This window comes from Crocodylus siamensis, chromosome 1 (assembly GCF_052110815.1).
Source record: "Crocodylus siamensis isolate JL-2025a chromosome 1, ASM5211081v1, whole genome shotgun sequence".
Taxonomy (NCBI): Eukaryota; Metazoa; Chordata; order Crocodylia; family Crocodylidae; genus Crocodylus; species Crocodylus siamensis.
The window spans coordinates 101,213,737-101,236,897 of NC_143395.1; the positions used below are offsets into that span (position 1 = coordinate 101,213,737).

General features: G+C 40.4%; 1 protein-coding gene across 1 annotated transcript in view; it reads left to right on the forward strand.

The window, feature by feature from the left end:
• The window catches only part of LAMA2 (laminin subunit alpha 2), a 437,413-nt gene that overhangs the window by 399,804 nt on the left and 14,448 nt on the right, over positions 1-23,161 (forward strand). Inside the window, exons 54-60 of the mRNA XM_090032537.1 lie at positions 348-468; positions 5,202-5,378; positions 8,148-8,296; positions 11,855-12,031; positions 12,655-12,880; positions 18,013-18,072; positions 20,895-21,007. Coding sequence (XP_089888663.1) covers positions 348-468; positions 5,202-5,378; positions 8,148-8,296; positions 11,855-12,031; positions 12,655-12,880; positions 18,013-18,072; positions 20,895-21,007 — 1,023 coding nt within the window. The remainder of the gene's footprint in view (positions 1-347; positions 469-5,201; positions 5,379-8,147; positions 8,297-11,854; positions 12,032-12,654; positions 12,881-18,012; positions 18,073-20,894; positions 21,008-23,161) is intronic.

Consider the following 23,161-nt stretch of genomic DNA (forward strand, 5'->3'; position numbering starts at 1 on the left):
GAACAACTACCTACTTATTTCATAGTTCACTGTGTTTAAACACAAAAGGTGACAGCATTCCTTAAAAAAGCAGAGAAAAAAGGACTGTTCTCAGTGGAGATGAGATAAATATCCCTTTACACCTTTGATGAATGATGGAAAACAGAATGCACTGTGAGCTGATGGATGATGAAAGGCAGAATGTACTCAGTGTGTGCATGCACCCATTTAAAAAACTACAACAAAGTCTCTCTGGGACCATGAATGCACAAGTGTGTATATGTGCGGGTGTGGGAGTACCTGCTCAAGAAAGTCTATAGATTTGTCTAGGAAAAATGTTGCATTTGATTTTAATATTGTTTTTGCAGGCCTGAAGTGAATTTAAAGAAATATGCTGGTTGCCTCAGAGATATTGAAATTTCACGAACACCATATAATATACTAAGTAGCCCTGATTTCGTAGGCATAATCAAAGGCTGCACACTGGAGGTAAGTCCATCTCTCCATCTCGTATATGCTTTGGCCTCAGAGGGTAAAAATATTGTCTGGCGTGGCTAATAGAATGACATTAACCATATATTTCAGAAATGGTGGGATTTTGAAAAGCACTAATTTAGCTTTTGCTCCAACTTACACAAGTCAGTGGGAGTCATTCATTGATTTTAATGACAACAGGTTCCGGAAAATTAGGAGCATGTTTTGAAAAACCCAGATGTAATTATGTAAATTCTGGTATTCATATGTAATGGGTATGACTTCATTCACTATACAGGATCACAAAGTATTTCACAAACAATAGTATTTATTGCGTGTTCAGACTCCCAAGCATAGGTTGAGAACCCATTCAAAGTCCCCCATATTACAAACTGCATTAAAAATAATTGCGTCTGTGTCCAGAGAGTAAAAGCAGAAGGAGCAGTATAGACAGTAAATCTTCAGTTGCCCTCTCTTCAGAGAGTAGGGTGACCCCAGTTTGGGGAAGCTTGAACTGCTCCAATCCCCCTGTTCCTGGGGCAGACTGGAGAAGTGGTGCAAAGTCCTTTGCCTACTTCACATACCAGGACTCCGGTATAAAAAGCACATATGGGGCTTATGGCACTACTCCCTGTGCTGTACTCCCAATGCCCAACAGCTAAGCAGACAGAGGAGCATGGTAAAGCCGCGTTCCTGCTTCTCACACCAGGGACTCCAGAATGAATAACAGGTAGGAAACAGTTGGTAACTGTTCCTCCCTTCCTCTCCCAGTCTATGGGAGGGGAGGGAGCAGTTGTCCCTCATGTTTTCTCTAGACTGGGATGACCCTAGTCTCTGGCAGGTATGGGAGTCTTTTCCCCTGGCTCCAGTCCTTCTCATCACTGGAGGAGTTAAGCCAGCGGAAAGTATATAGACATTCAGTATTCCAGGAAAAACTCTCCTGGGTGTGATTTCTACCTCATATAGTCAGGTTATTTTTATGCTGGCATGGCCATTTTACTCCAAGAAAAAAGGCTGGAATTTCTGCATACTTGTGGTTTCTTCCTGGAGATTAGCAGTTCTCCTGGTAGAAACTGATTAACTGTACATGGCCATGTTAGATCCATACTACTATCTCGACAGTATAGATGAGGAGTCTTAGGTACAAATAAATTGTAAGGGATTGTACAGTATCTCAGAGCTGTTTGTGGCAGATCTGAAAATAAACCACACATATCTTGAATTGCAGCCATCTGTCCTTTTCTTCTATTTCACAGAATAGAGGTATTTGAATGAATGAATGAATGAATGAATACTATAGGGTTCACAATGCCTATATAAATCAGATATTGAAGGAAGGGTCTCTTTTTGGGACTGGTCACAAAGTCAGTCTCCTGAAGGTTCACTGTGGATGCCAGGTTTTGTAGACAGTGGGCACATCTATAAGAGATGTTTAGTGCAGAGCTGACTAATTAGCTCCACAGTAAAAGTCTCAGCGTCTATACATGTGCCCACATTAGGGTGCAGGAAACAAATAAACTCCCACAGCAGGGTAGTACTTGTAAATACCAGTACTAACCTGCTCCAGAGTTTTTTCATGCCCAGCAGTGGACATGTAGATGATGACCCAGCTGGCTGGGGCACATGAATGCTTCAGTGCCAGGGTCCCATGCCAGCTGGATCTGCTGTGACCGGGCTCCATGTACTGTGCATGAATAAGCTGTGGAGCTGATTGCTCTTGGGTGCACATTCAAATGGCATGTCCAGGAGCAAAACACTCTGGAGCAATAAACTCTAGAGTTTGTTCATGTGCACTAATTGCATGTGTAGCACTGCCTAGTGAATGCTATAAAAATGTCACTTGGCCATGGGACCTACATCAAATTTTTGTGAACAATCCCTAACATTCATGTGCTACACTAGAATCCAAATCCTCCATCAGGCATCTCAGCTCTGTGCAGGTCTGTGTCCTATCTAAGTCATCTCATCAAGATTTCAGACACAAGTTGTTGTTGTTGTTACGATTATTAATAGTAGTGGTGGTGGTGATCGTGATACAGGAAAATGCAGATCAGTTCCCCATAATAATGCTTTGCAGGTCATTTATTTTTAATAGCTACCCACTGAATTGACAGGCATATTATGTATAAATGTACATAATAATGGATAGATAAATATAAGATAAGTGATGGCATAAGTGGTATAATTTGTTTTAATTGTAAGTATCAATTTGATACCTTTAATTAAGTGAACAGGCTTTTAATATGTATGAGCTGAAAAAATATCAAATACTAGGTTTGGGAGTGGGTTAATGCCTTAATTCTCCAGACAAAGGGAACATTCTCCCAACCTGAAAGAATTGCATGGAACACAGAGAGCCCACAGTGAAATTTCTTTTCTCTGTGGGTGCAATTAGCACAATGCAATAAACTCTGGTGCAGTTCATGCTGGAATTTATTGCTCCCAGGCACTGTGTTTACACATGCGCTTGGGACCACAGCACATTGAGCCAGGTCAGAGCAGCCCCAGCTAGCAGGGGACCCAGGGGATCAGCCTGCCAGCCCATGGAGAGACTGACTGGGACACAAGGGTGCTCCAGTGCAGGGCGAGCCAGCAGGCAGCCCCTGCATTAAAGTGTCCTCATTCCGCACCCAGCCCAGTCAGCATCTACATGTGCATTACTGTGTATTAAACAATACCACTTATGTCTTCAAGTACCTATGTCTTCAATTACTAACTATGACAGCATTTATTAGTTTACTGGTGCTTAACAGGGCCTCATGTGTAGATGCTGAGTCTTTACTACAAAGATAATTGGTCACCTCTACAGTAAACATCTTGTGTAGATGCCCCCCCCCAAATATCTAGCACTTTTTTTGGCATATGCAGTAGCACAGGCTGATTTTACTATATGATGGAAGAACTAAAGATTCAGTCCAAATAATATCAAAATCATTTACATTTATTAGATGCATATCTGTTCCCATCCAAACTTCTTCATTCTTCAAATCCAAATGCAAATCTGCTTTGAATAATAGTTCATGTTTTGACCAGGGTGATATTCTCTACATGTTGTCTACACGTTCAGTTGGAATATGTAGCAGGTCCGTGGATATAGGGGCAGCTGTGATGCTCCCTGGTGACCCTGAGGCCTCTGCCCAGCTCAGGCCCAACTTCAGCCCTTCCCTTGAATCGTTCCTGCCACATCTTGCTCTTAATGAAGGTTATAAAAGGAAGGCTCTGTATGAACCTGTGTCAGTCACCACCAGGCCTCTTCTGGGTCTCCTCAGTCACAGTCCTGTGCCCTACAGACTAGCAGGCCCTTTCAGCCTGTCTATACCCCTGCCAGGCACCTGTCACCTTAAGGGCTCTTTGCATGGCTCCATACCTACTCTACACTTTGCCTGAAGCCTCATGGGTGTTATCTTTTTGTGATGTTGCTGAGTTATGCACTTACCCTCCCCCCTTGGGCCTTTTGACTCCCCTGGTCCTTTACGCAGTCCCTTCCTGGACTCTTGGACCTCTGGTACTGCATGCCACCCCTTATCTGGGCTCCCAGACCCCTGGTCCTGCTTAGGCTTTCCCCAAGCACCAGGGCCCTTTGTGGGCTCAAATAAAACAAAGGCCACTTGCCTGTAAAACCCAGTCCTTCACTGTCCATGGGACTTGCCTCTGCTCCCAGTTCTGCAGAGTTGGTTATACAAATTCCAGTTCCTTTAGAAGTGCTGCTGCCCAAAGCTCCTCACCTTGTGGCTACCAGGGAGAGACTGGCTGACCAGCTCAGGCTTCAGGCTTATATCACTCCAGTCTGAACCCTTTTCCCCATCAGGTGAGTCTCTCATTAGCCCCCTGCACCACCTGCAAGCAGCCTCTCAGGCTACTAGCTCCCTTAAAAGAGCATACGCAGCCCAGTGCCCTCCTACAGAATGATCCACAATTTGGCAACAGTTAACAGAAAATCTCTTATAGGATACATTCACTTTTTGATGACATACTGTGCTCTTTAAATTGTGCCAATATCTGCTAGTGCGCAAAGCAGTTGTGCTGTGAGCAGTGCGTACGTCATTCATGAGCTTGGCTCATCAATGAAGCAATAGTACTTATGGATGTAGTGGCCATGATATATAATTAATGTAAAATATATTCTGATTAAATCTGACAAATAATAGAATCTGGGGCATGTTCACATTAGTTGTTGCTGTTTAAATGTAAGAAAACCAGAACACACCATATTAATTCAAGGCAAAACAATTACAATACAGTTCAATTACAATAACCATAAGGACCAGGTACAGACATTACACTTTTCCCATATAAGTGATAGGAAACTGATCTATAACTGTAATAGAACAAAAGTTCGGGACACATAGACTGGTTTAAAAATGGCAGAACCTGATCTAAGATTTATCTCCTCCCCCACCAAAAGGTGAATGTGTGCTCTGTTCATTCCAGATCTAAATTAACTATGCCGCTTACAGAAAACAGTATAACTTACATTGATTCTGCCTTGGGCTTTTTGAATGTCTGTACCTAACCAAGCAGTCAACCATAAAGCAACAGGATATTCTGAATTAAGGCCAGAACTATGTAAACATCTCATTCACATTGAACACAAAACTCCAGAATTGTTCCAATGACTGATATAACAAATTAATGGATGTTTAATATTTTTATCTCATAACAACATGTAATTTAACATATCTTTCTGAGAGTTTGTACTTTGTTTTCAGTCATACAAATTCATTTTCTTTGTCCCTTTCCTTTCGCAGAACATTTACACTGTTAGCTTCCCCAAACCAGGTTTCATAGAACTGCAGCCTGCCTCGTTTGATATGGGTACAGAAATCAACCTGTCCTTCAGCACCAAGAATGAGTCTGGGGTCATCTTGTTTGGTATGGGTGGGACACCCATACCTCCAAGGAGAAAACGCAGACAGACTGGGCAGGTACAGAACAATGTAGAAGATCTGGAAAACCTGTTGCTTCTGCTGGGTTTTTCCACATAACTTGTTGTTTCTGTCCATTCCATTTACTGGAAGTATGTATGAATCATAGGATCATAAAGAATTAGGGACCTCAGGAGATCATCTACTCCAGCCCTCTCCTCAAAGCAGGACCATCCACAAGTAGATCATTCCAGCCAGGGCTTAGAACCAGGCCTTAGAAACCTCCGAGGATGGAAATTGCACCACGTTTCTCGGTAACCCATTCCAGTGCTTTACTACCCTCCTAGTGAGAGAGTTTTTCCTAATATCCAATCTAAACCTCCCTTGCCACAACTGAAGACCATTGCTGCTTGTTCTGTTATGTGCCACCACTGAGAAGAGTCTATCTAGCTCCATCCTCACTGGAACCCCCTTCAGGGAGTTAAAGGCTACCAAGTCTGCCCTCAGTCTTCTTTTCTGCAGCCTAAAGCCCAGTTCCCTCAGCCTCATCTCTTAAGTCATGTTCCTCAGTTCCCTAAACATTGCCCTCTGCTGGACTCTCTCCAGTTTGCCTACATCCTTTTCAGAGTGGGAGCCCAAAACTGGACACTGTACTCCAAATGTGGTTTTACCAGTGCAGAATAGAGGGGAATAATTACTTCCCTCAATCTGCTGGCAATGCTGAAGTGTGAAAGTCTAGTGCTTTTTTATAAGACTTACCCATGTCTGAGGGGAAAAATAAGATGAAAGTTCAGAGATATTTGCATCAACAGTTAACTGAATTAGTGACTTTATTTGAAGCCTTCATAATTCTAGCAGTTCATAAATTCATTTCTTGGGTCAGGCTACACAATGTAGCAACACTGAGCGGAGCTGGAAGGTTTTGGTATAATGGCAGGACAATTTTTGTAGTTCCGGTCTGAATTTCTCTTAATAATTTCTCCAACAGCATCTACTTTTTAGCTTCTACTCCAGCTGGTTTATTTTTGTGAACTACATTCGTTTCCATTCTTTTTATCAGACCTGAATAATGGAGTGTTACTATGTGGTTCTCCTCAGGACTACTCAGACAGTGGTTGTTTGGGGGAGGGGGAAGAATTAAATAAATATTGCAGACATCACTTAGCCCCAACTAAACACCTTATTAGTGAGCCCCATTTTGCTTTTTTTTGGAAACGAAAAACTTCACATAGACTTCAATGCAGTATAAGGCCCTTAAATGTTAATATGGTGTTTGGAGCCACTACTGGAAGATACAGGATAAAAACAAGGTAGAGGTGCACCTTATAGACTAACTGTATCACTGGTCATGTTTGTTTTTAATGTAAACCATTTATATCCTGCCCCAACTTTTTTTTTAAATAAATAAATAACGGCGATCTTAAAAATTCTTTCAAAAGTAAAGGATATAAGTGAAAATGTGGATATTGTTGGAAATGAACTAAATGTTGATAACACAGAAACTACATAAGCAGATAAGGGCAAAGTTAAATAGTCTTTGTTGTTTTATTTGCACAGTATGTTTGGGGAATTATTTTTCATTGTTCTCTCCCATATCTGTATTGGGACAGAACACTTGAACTTAAAAGAATATACTCCAGGGGCAATACATTTTCATGGCTGATCCACATAATATTAACTTCAGGATGGCAGCTACTTCCACCACTACCAAGCTCTTCAGGTAACAGATATGAACTGGTTGCTATGGTAACTGTGGGATGGAGCCTGCAAATCCTCCATGACATGATACTGGTTGCCAGAGTAACTACAGGCATCATTTTGCAAAGCTTCCATACACAGAACTCATGCACGGATTAGTAATTCTGTGGAGGGAAGGCTTAGGATCAAGTCATGTAATACTAAAAAGCAGAGAAATCTTAGGGCTGAGATTTTCCTCTTTTCTCTTTATGTACATGAAAAGGGGGAAAATATTTTAATGGGATTATTTCCAGCTATTGCAGTGTAACTTCTCTTTATATTTTCCTTGTTATGAAGCTGCATGACAGTTCTTGCTTAGTCAATCTGAAAGTACCAAAGCAAAACTGAAACTTCTCTTTCTTGATTTGGGTTGGAAAGATTATTTTTAGTAAATGGTTATTCACAGGGCACTTCCAGCTCCTTGTGGCTGGTGCTTAAATCCTCGTGCGAATCCAGTTGCTTCCACATTTTCTCAGCTTTCATTGAAATTTCCCAAATAATACAGCTCATTTAATTTATTCCCCTGCTAAGAAAAAAAAAAACCAGATTTTTATTTTTAGTTCAGCCACCAACCAAAATAATGGTTTTTCACACTCTTCAATCCAGACTCCCTCCAGGACTCTAACAACAATCCAGGCTGCCACTGTAGAAGCCAGGATTTAAGTACATTCATGGACTATAGTCATTCTCATTTACACAAGTATAAATCCAAAGTAACTTCTTTGGTTTCAGAGATGCTATTTCTGATTCATCTCAATGCTTGATGGCAGCATTTGAGACATCATCTTCAGTGGTTAAAGTCCTAAGTGCAGTTTCAACAGGTTACTGAGGGTTTTTTTGTTATTTTGGTTTGGTTTGGTTTGGTTTGGTTTGGGGGTTTTTTCAGTGGAGAGGGGGCAGTTAATAGCTTAAGTAGAGCAATGGCTTGTCTCTGTGTCCCCAACAGGGTTCTGGAGGAATCTGCAGGGAAATTATTTCCTAGACCCAGGAGGAACAGGTGTAACAAAAGGAGAATGGATAGGCTTTACTGGGTTCTTAGGCAAATGCAAAACTATCCTTCCAAATGTGACAAGTTTTAATTACACATTACAGGCCTATTATGCAGTGTTCCTGAACAAGGGTCGACTAGAAGTGCACATCTCTACTGGAGCTAGAGATCCTCGCAGAATCACCATCAGACCCGAATCTGGCAAGTTTCATGATGGCAGAGCACACTCCGTCCGGATAGAAAGAACTGAAGGGTAACACAAACAAAAACCCAAGAGGGCTACAGAATATGCGCCGTGGAGTTAATGCAACCAATAGAAGACATGCATGATTGAAATCAGTGCTCACATTTCTGAGCACAGGAGTATATATAATCAGGGGCAGGGGGAAGGGGGTTCCATTACCAAACAAGTAACTTTTTGGCTACTAATTTTATTATTGTGTAGGCCTGGGAGGTTATCAGGTAGTTCCTCTGAGGATCTTATCAAAATTGCCATATATTAAAGTTTTTGATTCTAGGGAAATCTATTTTATTAATCTAGATTCCAAAGAGGAATAGAGTTTAGGAAGAGTAAGTCCACCTTTTCAGGAGTAACACAGAAATGCAGCTTTCACAGTCAGCAACAGCATCATGTAACCTTTCCCACATACCGTGGGCTAGTTTGTATACATGTGGGGTGTCCAATTGATCAAGCTAAGAAAAGAAAGACACAGCACTGGATGTACTCTAATTAGGCTTGCTGACATTTCTATTGCACTCATCCTTGAGTAAAACTTCACTAGTTTACTTTTCTTGCCACATTTTCAGACACCTATAATTATCTGTCAAAGGACTGCACTTTGTCCTTAATTAAGGATGTTGTGCTAGATACAATACACCACACTATCATCTTGATACAGAAAGATTATGCAGTTATTATTATTTATGGTCTGGCATTTTCTAGGGAATCCAGGGAGAATCAAGGCCCAGCTGAGGAATATATCAAACAAGCATATAGTGGATGTGTGCACTCTAGGAAGCTGCATAAAAGCATATTTATAAAATGTTAGTGCTAAGACTGACATTATCATGTTCTAAGCCGTAGCGCAGATGAGCCAGGTTCAAACATACTAAATGGTCTCAGTAAATCCTAGGATTCACCACAATCAGGTAAAATTCAGGAGAAATACAATTAGGAATATGATAACAATATAATACTATAATCTATACTTTATGCAGTATATAATTATATTAGAGCATAAGAGCATAATCTGAACGTTATACATCATTTTTGGCATTTTTCCTGACTTTCTAGAACAAACTTCTGTTCCATCTAGTCACCACTTGCCCTCCCTTTCCTCCTCCTTAAAACTCACTTTTCTTGACTTTGCCTTTTATCACTGTATTTTCCACTCAGCTACTCTCCTCCTCTCATATGCAATCTGTAAATATGACCTTAGCATAATTTTCTTTCTAGCTGTAGTGCCTGATATTAACTGGGGTTTTCCCTTTTTTTAAGATAGTAAATTAAAAGGGAGAGAATTATTTGAAAAAAAAGTTTCATGTATTCCTATAATAGAATATATCATAAGGTAATGGTGATAAAATCTACTGAATATAGAACTAGCACTTTTTAACATAACAACAGAAAAACTGCTGTACAACCAACATAATCATAATCCATTACACTAAATCAAAATGTAGCTGCTCAACAGATGATGGTAAGAAAGAAACTTCTCCAGTCTTCAAAGTTGCTCTGTTACAAAACAAATCAGCTAAAGACTCTGCAGTTTATGTAGGCTGGGATGGAAATGAAAAGATATAAATTATTAAAACTAAACCCCTCATCTGCTAGTCATCAACTCTGGCTTTATTTGATTAAATATGGGGAATGTCATTTGAAAACTCTTCAGACAGCTAATTGTCCATATAATTATAAACTAATTGCTTCTCATTCCAGGATAATTATAGGATAGTGTGGAGAACTAATGCACGTCATTGTATGGTGGTACTGAGTGCCAAAGTATGTAAATGTTTTCTGTGGTAACATTGAAGATGGGATGAAGTATTGCACATTGTTGAGGGTGTCAGCAACAGCAACAGACAGTATAAGGAGTTGCTGCACTACAGGGGGATATAAGAATGGCTATTGCATATCATGTATATCAAGACAAAAAAGGATATACCTGAAATTTAGGGGTTAGATATGTTTAATTTTTAACTGAGCTCCCTACACGCAGTGAGGGAGTTTCTCCCAATGGACATCCAGATAATATGAAGTTGGATGTCTTACTTTAAAAAGGGGCCTCCCCTTCCATGTATTTTTTATAATAATTTATGTGCTACAATATATGGGATTTATTTCTTAAAGAAAAGGTAGAATTGCAATAAAACTAAAAATTGGAAAAAATGAGACTGATTTGAGGGTGCTCAGCAGCTCTGAGAAATCAAGCTGCTTGTTTTAGGTACCAAACATGGATTTAGATGCCTAACACTAGACACTGAGAATTTAACATATGTGAAATAACAGTCTACTTGATAAGCTACAGTCCTCCAAAGTTTTCTTCCCCTTGCTTTTCCTTTGCAGTCCTAACTCTCTCGTGGCTAATTTTTATAAAATCCAATGTAACAGTGTAAAGAAATTGTGCCAAAGTGCATTATTCTCTCACCTCCAAACAGACTGAAATCCTGAGCCATCCTTTGGGAAGCTGGTCACATTGTGGTGGACTGTGTCAATAGCTACAGACTTTGTTTTATCATCCATCTTCAGATTGTCCCAAAGACAGCAGTCAAATTGCTGACTCTCTTATTGTTATACCTTGTTACATTATGTATGTTATCCATCAAAAAGAACCCATTCTCTCATCACTTCTCTATTCTCTTTATTGGCACCTCATTCTTTGTATGCAAAATAAAAGGTCCACACAAGCTAGTTCTTATTTCTAAATGAGGGAAATCTTTCCATGTCACTCATCTTTCGACATGCACAAGTGCTGTGTTTGTTTCACTGAAGTTTAGGCTCTGTTTTCAAGAGCTCTTCTCTTACATTTAGCTTCATGCTTCCTCCAAAAGAGTACATTCACTGTATTTTCCCTCTTCACAATTTGTCCCTTTTCTGACTTGGCACTTCAGGAGCATACAAAAATTAATTTTTACCTTACTTTTCAGAATATTAATAATCTGTACTAAAGGAGCACTTTGGTTTCTAAATTGTAACATATCCATTTTCCTGTGGGAAAGTTTTATAGAACTTGCATCTTCATGGTGAACAATCACAATGGTTTTCTCCCTTACTCCCCTTCCCACAAAACAGACTAACCATATCTTTTTTAAATGCACATTACTTATCTGTTGTTGATTCTTGCAATCAGAGCTCTCTGGAGCACTGTTTTGTCCCCCAGCAAGAAGATAATAACTAGTACAAATGAGGATATAAAAAGCCAAACAAAATGTGACCCCATGCTGTTATATCCCACTGAGTCCTATATGATTATACATAACTTTACAGGACAGCGGGCTTGACTCTTACCATGACAGTGCTGTCATGCTGCAGACCACTATTTTCAATGCAACCAGAGGCTAATATTACTGCAAATGTACTGCCTGGCTTTGCCAAGCTCTGACGGAGAATAAATGAGGGAAGCATAACAGTGACTGTGAACCTGATAGTGGTTAATATTTGCTTAATGTGGTGCTGCTAATCATGCAATTTGTGTTCACTCGGTGTTCTAGCAGGTGCAGTAGTAAATGGTGCCTGAAAAATGGTGATTTCAATACACACAATAACTGGGATAGATACTATCTTATTGCTTTGCTTTGAATCTTTTCATAGGATGTTTGCTGTTCAAGTAGATGAAGACAAAGGGCAGACTCAGAGGCTTCCTACAGACCAATCTATTACTGTTAAAAACCTCTTTGTGGGTGGGACCCCGCCTCACTTCCAGCCGGCACCTCTCAGGAACATCCCTCCCTTCGAGGGCTGCATATGGAATCTTGTCATTAACACCGTGTAAGTCTTGTTAATGTTCACAAATGTTTAGTTAATGAAGCTATTACCACCTCAGCTGCCAAGAGAGAATTTGTTGTTATAAGCAATCATGCAAAATGATGTCTATAATGACCTCTGCTTTTTATATGCTAGTGTTCTTTTGCTTTTTTGTGGTCCTCAGTGTGCACTTGATGGGTTTATACGTTTGGATTTGCAGTGCTTTGTTCTGTGTACAAAAACATTACCCATCCATAGACATCTAAAGTGCTACAAAATTCTACAGTTAAAAACACAGTGGCTTTGCTACTGTGCACCACTACTTTGGTACACTGATTTTTTTTAAAAGAAAGGTGGTATTCAAGACTATGGGTTATGGAAATGGACATACTAAATGTGTGACTTAATTTTATCATAGGAAACATTATACACCACCAGGTTAATGATCTGGAGGTTGGACAGAAGAAAGGGAATGGCGGGAAGGTGGTGACTGAAGTGGAACTTGTACAAAGCACAGCATTTTGAGAAAACTTCAAAGCAATAAACCCAGTGTTTGAGTGTGACCACACTCAAAGTAGTTGGTGTGCAGGTGATGGGAAGAGATAAAAGAACAGTTAAGAGCTGTTGATGTTATTGTGTCTCCTTAGCCCCATGGATTTCGCTCAGCCAGTGTCCTTTGAAAACGCAGACATTGGTCAGTGTCCCACTCTAGAACCAGAAGCCAGACTTCCTGAGGAAGAGGGGGAAGATGGGGCTACTCGCTCAACTGTTTTGATCCAACCTGAACCAGACACTAAGAGGGAGATGGAAAGCACAACAATTCATCCCACATTTTCTTCCTCTCCTCTGACACCACCTCTGCCTCCTGCGCTTGTAAGTGTATACTGCTTCTCTAAAAAGCCATGTTAAAAGAGAAATCTCTTAAATGAAAAAAGCAGAGGGGTCAATAGTGGCACTTCAAAAGTGTGATGATAGACAAATTATGACTACCTGGCATGACTAGGAAGATTTTGAGCAGATGAGATGTTTACACAATTGTCGTGTTCTGAATGTCATGTGAATGACATCTGTAGCTTAATGTGATTGAAGCAGGTTATCTGGTAAAGCTCAGAACAAGTCTGAATCGTTCATTTTGTTACTTTTATTCAGGGAAAAATGTTTAATGCATGATAATCCTTGCATGCTAAAATGTCCTGAGTGATATGACTCCTTTACATGTTTCCTCTTTCCCAGAACCTCACCTCCCCCATCTCACCTCCCCAAAGCTTCAGAAAGCATACATAACAATGTCAGCTTGGTTTTTCCCCCTCCTTCTGAACTGCAAAGTATCTTAAAAGGATATTGTATGATTAAAAGTCCTTCTATAAAAATGTATGTGATGCTTTCCATGTGACAGTATAATGTTTTGCACCCATGTGCTTGTATATATCTGCACTCTGTGTGCACATGTGCATGTGTGTAAACTGTCCCTATTTTCTATAGTCTGTAGTTATGGATAATCATGTGCTGTTTCAACCCTTTTGGGGAAAAAAGTATTTTCATAGAAAGAAACTTGAAGATAGGATATTGTATACAAGTTTTATAAATGATGATACAGACGATAGAGGATTACAGAAGACTGTTGAATTTTATGTCAGCCCCAGGTAAATTATTTCAAATAAAAAAATAAAGCCAAGTTTGCAAAACAAATTACAGTAATAGGAGCTATTAGATGGTGAGCACTTTTGAAAATATGGCCATTTCAATATAGTATCTGAATAAGAGCTCAAGTCTCTTGAAAACCTGGCCAGAAGAAAAAAATGAAATACCTAGTGGGACTTTATAAACTAGAATAATTCAGCACTGAATTTATAAGGAAAATCCATGCCTCTCCAATCTCAATCTGCTAATTTTTTTTAAACTAGCAGATAAAATAAAATTTGTTCAAAAAAGACTTGACTTGTTATAAATCTTAAACAGAATTCATCATGAGAGTATATTAAAGCGATTAAGTAGTCATAGGTTGAGAATTAAAAGTGAAATTTTCACAAGTTCCTAAATGATTTAAGGTAAAAAGTTCCATTTACTTCCAGACTAACTCTAAATCTTCAGAATATAGACCAGTTATTAACTGATTGGTTTAGAAAGAAAATTTCCCTAGAGAAAATTTATTTCAGGTTGGTGTTTTTTGTACTGTCCTCTGAAGTGTCTGATAATGGTCACTATAGACCATTGATAGACTATAGATAGAATACTGAACAGGCAGACAAGAGGCCTGATCTGACCTGATGATTCTTATGCTGTTGTTTTATAACAGTGATTCTTAACCAGGTTGCCATGACCAAGGGTTGCTGCACAACTCTTAGGTGTGCTAACACGTACACATGATTCACAAGATAAACCCAGAGATTTCAATTAGGAATCCATAGTGTGAAAAAAATTCTGACCTGCTGTGATCTGAGTTCTTTGCAACAGAAGAATTGCCTTATTATTTTTCTTTTGTCAGAAAATGAGTGAAAGCTAAGACTTGGCATTTTCCAGGAGCACTACTGTATCATAATTAGGAACCTACTCAATTCAAGATTTCATGGAAATTGCAAAATCAGGCATTGTCCATGAAAATGAGCAAAATCTGCAAAATCCACAAAATAAAAACTTACTAAAGATAAAATATTGGTCTTCAGTGAAAGCCAGTGTACCTCATGGCTGCTGCAGCCAAGCCATGTGACCCATGGGTGGTAGGAAGGCCGCCAACATGAATGGGAGCAGCCAAGGTGGTCTCTGCCCCTTGCCACTGATTGACTGAGAGTGTTGTCTGTCATGTGGCCCCACCCCTTTCCACCAATCAGCAGTAAACGGCAGGGCTGTATAATGGACAGCCCTTCTGGCCAATCAGTAATGAGTGGTGGGGTTGCATGACAGACAGCCCCCTTGATCAATCAGTGGTGAGGGATGGGGCCACTGGGGCCCCTTGGCTAATCAGAGGGATGGGGGGCCCTGTTGTGATAAGCCCACAGAAATGATGGCTTGCCTTGCTATCTGCCCATCTACCGCTTGCCTCCTTGACTAGCCAAGAGACTGATGAATCAGAAGCTCAGAACTCCTGGCAATGCAACCTGGTTTCACAGTATTGTTGGCAAAAATTTTGAAAAGCTCTATACCAACCAAAGACCTCATACAAGTAAACTGAAAAGGAAGTTGTTCTTCTAGCAGTAATTAAAAGTTGGTCCTACGTTTTCCAAAAATTGCATGCTTGAGATATTAAACTAAATAACAAACACATAAAAAAGTATTGTGAAAAAGAACCATTTTGGTCACTGATCTATAATCCAGAATTTTAACATAACTATCTGGCTGTGATGTGCATACAATAATGACTGTATGTTTCTGCACTGCATCTTGAGATACAGTCATGTGATTCCATTGGTGTTAAAAATTACCAAGTACATTAATACATGTTTTAATAAGTATTTTAATAGTTTAATATTATAAAGTTATAGTATTTAGTTAAATTATTATTGTACTGTGCAATAAATAATGATATATGATTATATGTTATAATATTCCCATATTATTAGGGATTTAAATATTTAATGGGCAGTATATTTTTTTAATTAAATTGGATTTCATAAAGTGAATAGCCTTAATTTCACTTAATTTCAACACATCAGGTGGGTATAAGTACTCAGTAGTTTTGCCAGTTACCCCTATATTACCTTGCTGATTTCTTTCAACCCTTTTCTTCAGAAGTAATTACAGAGGCCATGTCCAGACAAGCAGGGGCACGTGGTGTGTGGCACCACAAACTGCATGTGAGGTAAATTAAAACTAAACATTAAAATGTACCCCATGCTGCAAATTTGTAGCATGAGGCCAAAATTTGCTACTGGGAAATCCTGGTAGCAAAAAAAGCACCAGGAAAAACCATAGTGCAGCACATGGAACAGGTGCATGCACCTGAAGACAAGAGGCTTAGTCCTCCAGGAAGAGTCCTCCAGGAAGATGCTCTGACTGCCAGCCAGAGCATCTCCACCCTTCCGGTTGCCCAGCTTGTCCAGCTCACCGGGAGCCAAAAGGAGCTGGGCATGGGCAGGTTGCCCAAAGCAGGATCATTTGTCCCTCCACAAAGTGCACATACAAGTGTGTGTGCTGCAGCAAAAAGTACTGGCACAAATTTGTGCTGCTACTGTTTTTGCTGCTGTAAATGCATGTCCCTGCACATCTGGATGTGGCTAGAAGGTCTATTTTAATCCCCACTCCCATTCACTCCCTGTCTCTGGTGAGACTGCTGAAAAGGACAATAATTGTGTCAGTAATGTTTTTTTATGTAAGTCTCAGTCTCCTAGCAGTTCAACTAAGGGCCTTGTTACACCTTACACTGTGAGCTGCACAAACGTTGATTGGCTTAGTGCTAGCTTACAGTCACATCTTTGACTTGAGTGGCACATCATTGCGGAGTGGACACACCTTAATCGAACATTAGATAGTTTATGTGGATCAAGACATAATCCTGCTCTGGAGCGGCGTAACTTTGAGTTGCATAATGAGTGCTGTAAGCCACTTAAGGGTGTTAATGTGCAGATAATCCAGGGGACACCCAAAAATGATATGTAATAAGGCCCTATGATTAACTTATTTTACTTGAGTCACACCTAAATCATTGGTAGGCTGCTTTTTAAAATACGATAGAAATGGTGTCTGATTTCAGCATGAGGAGCTGGGTTGGGGCCCTAACAAAAATCAGACCAATAAAGTGCATCTAACAATTTCCTATTCAACGTGTATGGCTTGTTAGTCACTGGGTATGTATAATGTGGCATTATATTACCCAGTAATCATGCACTACTGCACACGCTAAAACACATATACCAGCATTCCCAGAAACAGAATAAAGTTCAGTTACATGTAATTATTTACTTAAACATGCTTAATTGTAGATACAAGTCTGCTCTAACTCCAATTTCTTCATAACTAGGGTCTTGCCTGTAGAGAGTCTAAGGCAGCACTTTTGATTAATGTCCACAAGGTGGCGAGATTGTAACATGAGGAAGCTGATATATATTTCTGTTTTCACAGGAGAGGAATACTGCAGTTCAATAACATTAGGGCCGTGCTACAAAATTAGAGAAAACTCCAAAATAAAGATGATAATGCAGGCTTGACACTTTTGTGAAAGAGGAAGAATTTTGCTAAGAGAAGCTTATTGTTTAAAACAAGTTTTATTGAATTTTCTTGCTTTGGCTATCTTCTGCCCAAACTTCTTATAAATAGGAAGTTTTTTCCAGAATTTGAGCACATGTGAATTTATGCTAATCATTTTTTTTTCCAAAGGCAAAATCAAAAGGCGCAAGGAAGTTGTTACATATTTAATGCCAGGAATTGTTGTGGCTTTCCATGTAATTTAATGGGGATTTTATTCATCAGACACCTGGTGCTGTGGTGAATTGTGCTCTTGGTATATATTACTCAAGAGGAAAGAGTGAAGAGAAAAGTGTGAAAAATACATGCCAGCACCTTTGATTTCATTTTTGAAAAATAAAACGGTTCTTAAACTGTCAAAGGCACTTAAATCATTTAAACTTTCTACATTGTTTTAGATTTCCCCAAGTGCTGCCCAATATTTTTCAGGGAGGCTTCAATGAACAGCACACCTATAATTTATAATGATTCCATCATTCATTATGTAGTAGTTAATTGCCTTAAACCCTTTCTAAAATGGTCAGATGATCTAGTCCCCTTGACACGGAAATCCACCTTCACGAAGGAGGCCCAAACATGGGCTCTGCTTACATGCAAGTCCCACTAGGCTCTCCTGCTCTATGCAGGGGGATAATTTAACTCTTAATTAAGAAGCTGTTCTCTAAAAACAAAATGGAAGGAAAAAATGGAAGACATGGTAGTAGGAGACTTTACAGTGATCACCTGGCTGTGGCTGCCCGCTGCTAGGAAAGCTCAAATGTGTCTCACCTGCAAAACAGAGCCTTGGTAGCTTCTGCTTCTGCCTCACATTATTTACTGCTTCTCAGGACTCACTTGCCACTGAAGTGAAGAGTGCCAGCATTACAACTGAACTTGACATCATCACGGTATATTCCAGCATTTTCCTAAGCATTCCCCAGTTCTTTTCTTTAACACTGTTGGGTGAGCTGTGGTGGTATTTCAGTGACACTCTCTTCTGCCCTTGCTAATTTTGCAAGTGCTAATATAGCATCATTTGTAAAGGAATGTGAGAAATAGTCATACAGTGAGCTTCCTGATTTCTCAGACAGCTCCGATAAGATGATCAGTTTCCTGTAATATATGCAACATGTGCTTTTCGCTAATCTCTTTCCTAGCATCTGAAAAATATTAGAATTTAAATGTAATTAATGAAAAAAGGCCTTAAGGTTGAGATTTTACTATGTGCAGAGAGATGTTAGGCTGCAAGTGCAAATCTGCCCTTCCTTTTATTTTATTACGTGGTCAGCTTTAAATGTCAGACACCTTATGGCTACAATTTGAAAAAACCCCCAGGAAAAATCCAAATTAAGTTTATAATCCGAGTTTAACTCATGGTTTTAGAAGTGCTGAAGTGGCCTCTGTTTAAGTGGAAGTAAAGATAGGCTTGTAAATGAAGCCTGGATTTGCTTTAACATTTCCCTGTGGGTATTGTTCCTTATTGACACGGCCACATCAATACAATTCACTTCTTTTCAGATTTGTTTTTTAAGGGCTGTAAGTGTCAAATCATGAAATGAGGATAGAATAAATATTTGGGTATGCTAAAATGCCATATCCCAGGTGTATCTGGCACCTACCACTGATTCCTAAGTCATATGCCCTAGTACCCATGCACCAATGTTTGGTGCTACAAGCAAGTTACCAAGGCAGTTAAGTAATATTAGTCATCTGATACTTGGGGCCAAACTCTTTCCTAACTGAAACCAGGGGACGACAGAATTAGACAAGAGAGAAAAGGTCATAGTAAGGCCCCATTCTTCACCCATGTGTCAAAATTAACCTTTAAATTATCACCTCAAATCTAAACATCTGCTGGATGTTCATAGCTACAGTATGGTTACCAGTATAAAAAGTAACATATAGTTATTAAGCTACCCAGCTAAGCATGTAACTCTTAACACAGCTGTTAGCCATTAGCCAGCATTATGGGGCTATGATCCAGTGATACCACCCTTATCCATTTAATAATCAGCGGAAGACTATTATCACACATTCCTAACTCAGTCCTTTTGTATTGTTGAATAACCTCTTTCTCCTGTTTTCCTTTTAATCGCACATTGGTGTGTACTTGTCACAGTGCATGTTCTTCTACTGTACAGGAAGGCCTGTCATATTCAGAGCTGAGCATTTATTGTGGAAACCATTTATTAAAAAGTTCTCTTCCTGTGACCTGTGAGAGATAAATACGACATTACTGAAGGATGGAAAGAGAAAGAAAAGAATTTCCTCTTTGCAGTAGAAATTTCCTGTTGCCTGATGAATCACTTACGATATCTTGAAAATACTCCACAGAAAGAACTCTTTTTGTAACAAAGCACAACACTTTGCACTCTGCAGGCCCCTACTGAATCAGAAGCTCATGCAGAGGCTGTAAGCAATCCAGGACTGTCTACCACAATGCTTAAAAATAGAGCTTGCAGCTATCAAAGTTTGTTTTTTCCCTGCAGTATTGTTGTCCTGAGATTGTACTGTGTTAGATCCTCTGAGCATCTTCTTCACAGTGTACTCAAGGGAAGCTGAAAACAGGATGTGATTTGGACATAATAATTATTGAGATCTCTCATGGGCCATGGCACTGATAGACTGTAGCTGGAGGGTCAAGGATTAAAGGGGCACAGTCAAAAAAAAGTCACGCTTCTGTATGAAAATGCTTTACCTGCTGCTGTTACAAAGCACACCTAAGATTAATGTGACTGGAAGAGACTGGGGAGGACATTTTTCTTTGTTCAAGTTATGATGTTTGCCTAATTGACAGCTTAAAGAGAATAATCCCTGTTTCTCCTATGTGTCAGGTAGTCAAACTCCCCTGTTCTTTGTGAGGGCCTGGAAAACAGCAGTAGAGGTAGGGAAAATGTTTTGAAAGAAACTATGTTTTTAAAACAAATAGAAGTAGGCAAAAGAACTCAATGACATATACCATCCAAACACATTTTAGCTCTTTATTTTTAAATTGGCCAGGTATCAAGTTGACAGTCTCCCTTTATTGTCATGTCCAGATGTGCATGGATGTTTGGTTCCCCGGGGACAAGTATCAATGGCACACCTTGCACCACCGTTACTTGTCCTGAGAGAATGCCCATGCTACGTGCACTTTTGTGCACAGCAAGTTGCCCCAGGTCGGGTAGGGGAGGCTGGAGCCAGTGCTGGGCTGCCTCCAGCAGCCTTACCTGGAATCCTGGGGGCCTCCCAGGACTTCAGACATAGTGATTCTGCCACATGGAGTTTGGCAGGTAGCAGAGCACAGCTCCAGGCAGCCCTGCTCTGCTTTTCAGCAGCAAGCTCTGGCCAAGCATGCTTTGCTCTGTTTTTTTTTTCCCCACTTTTTTTTTACCCCTGGATATCCCGGGGTGAAAAAAAAAACCCATCACAGCGCACACGTGGGCAGCTTGCTCTTGCAGCATGGAGAACGCCGAACTGTGCGGTAACTGGCTCTGCAAACGTGTTTGCACCACCACGTACCGCACAACCGCACTCATCTGGATGCACCCCCATGAGTTCAGTCCTGCTCAGGTTCTGCCTAGTAACTATATTTAATGTGGAAAAACATGATTTCCTGGGAAGCTGCAGGGTCAACATATGTAATAGTGAGAGTACTCGAAACTGCTCTTGGGGAGTTGAAATAACCATGGTGAATGCACAGCTGAGATACAGAATGAGAAATTTTACATGAAATATTCATGTTTTGCAGGATTCTTGTGCTGCTGATGTTGAGCCTGCTGTGTTGGAAGGCGGCAAACAGTTTGGTCTTTCAAGGAACAGCCATATTGCAGCTGCATTTGATGACACCAAAGTGAAGAACAGGTGATGAAGTGATAAAAGTGGGGCAGATAGTTTCCACATGCAACAGTCTAGGTCATGTTCTTTAACCTTTGAAACTGTAGGTACAGTCTTGAGAGCGTCGTCTTTCGTGAAAGAACACTGGTTAGTGACAAATGTCATTTGGGCATGTAAACTGGATAATGACTTTTCTACCTGAGTATGATGCCCAGAAACATTTAGTTTTATTTATTTTTCTGGTTTTTAATTTATTTTTTGCACAAAATTCAGGCATATACATAGACTGGGAAATTATCTTCTATACAAAAAAAAAATCTTCCATGCACAATTTTTAAAAATCATTTAAAAGCTTAAAAGCTGAGTTGTGTAGCCTTTTTTAACTTTTTGTGCTCTGGACCATCGATAGCCTGTTTGGCTGTAAGCAATCATCTCATCAGAGGCAGTCTTGATTTATTTTATTTATTTATTTTATATGTTTATGCAATTTATATGCTGTCTTTCCTAGCCATGTCTCAGGGCCACTTAGAATAAGCAAACAAAATCACTTCAATAGCTTAAGAAGAAACTAAAACACCAAGATAAAACAGAGACCCATAGACAAAATCATGATCCTCACAGGCTATGACTCGGATCAGCACGGAAGTGGCACAGCCCTTTTACACGTAGCCCTGCCAAGGTGCATAACTGCTGTTCTGCCACTAGGTGAACAAGAAGAACACATAGCCTGATAGGCTTCTCCTTTTATTGCAGGAATGAACTGCCATGAAGTTAAATAAGCCACAATTAACTTACAGATGCACACAGCAATGTCCCAGAAAAAGTGTTAGCTCATTTTATCTGGCATATTCCACATAGGCTTCAAGTGGTATAATCATAGGATCATAGGAAGGGCTGGAAAGGACTTGACAAGGTCATCCAATCCACTTCCCTGGTCAAGAACAGATTATCCCTGACTAAATCATCATAAACCAAGTGTCAGTCCAACCTGATCCTGAACATTTCCAGAGGTGGAGATTCCACAACTTCTCTAGGCAGCCTCTTCCAAACCTTGATCACCCTCATTGTCAGAAAGTTCCTCCTAATCTCCAACCTAAATTAAAGGAACACTTGGCCTAATAAAAATGGGGAAACTCAACAAAAGAAATAATAATCTTTCAGTCCACAGATATCTAACATTCACATAAGCATCAAAGTCAAACTGTTTTGCATTATGATACTTCAGATTTGAATTATCAACTTGACTAATGCAATCTTCTAGTGGCAGTATGTTATAGTCAGTGCTGTAGCAGGGAGGGAGGAGGTGGGGGGTTAAGTGGGGCGACTGCCCTAGGCACCGAAGTGAAGGGGCGCCAACACGTGCTGCCCAGCCAGTGCAGAAGTAGGACAGAACCGCGATCAGCTTGTTTGGGGGAACGCGGGAACAGAAGGGCAGCTCCTGCAGCTGTGTGCACTCCTGAGCAAGCTTTGCCCAGAGCACCAAATTTTGGTGCTATGGCACCGATTACAGTCTTAGCATGCATATGATCCTAAATCACTTGCTAGGCTTCAAAGACAAACCAAGGTAGAAAGTAAATATACTGGGCACATCTGCGTGAGATGTTTACTGTGGAGTTGCCTAACTAGCTTCACAGTAAACTTCTCACATCTACACGCGCAGTGCTATTAGGCTACGGGAAACAAAATCTGCAGTACAGTAGTACTTGTAAATACAAGTACCATCCTACTGTGCAGTTATTTACTGTGAAGCAATACATGTGTAGACACTGTCCTGGGAGTAAATTGTTGCCAGGCAGCCCAGCCAGCATAGGGCCACCATCCTGCCTGTTGCCTAGCCACATGGCTTGGCAGCCACAGGAGCCTCATGGCTCAGCCAACTCCTCTACCACCTGACGCAGCCACCTGCTGCTTGGTCCTGACCTCGCCCCCCATACCCTCGTGCCAGCTCAGAGCTGCTCCCCAGACCTCAAGCCACACTGCCACTGCCAGCTGGAGCCCAGAGCTGACCCCCATGTACCCCTGGCTGGTACCGAGCAGCTGCGGCTGGAGTCTGGAGCTCATCCTGGTTACTACAGGGGGGCAGAGGAGGGCAGGACTAAACTGCTTATCCCTGGCTCAATTTGCTGGTGTCATGGGTGCACATATGGATGCTGCACCCAGGACTAGTTTACTGTGGAGTAA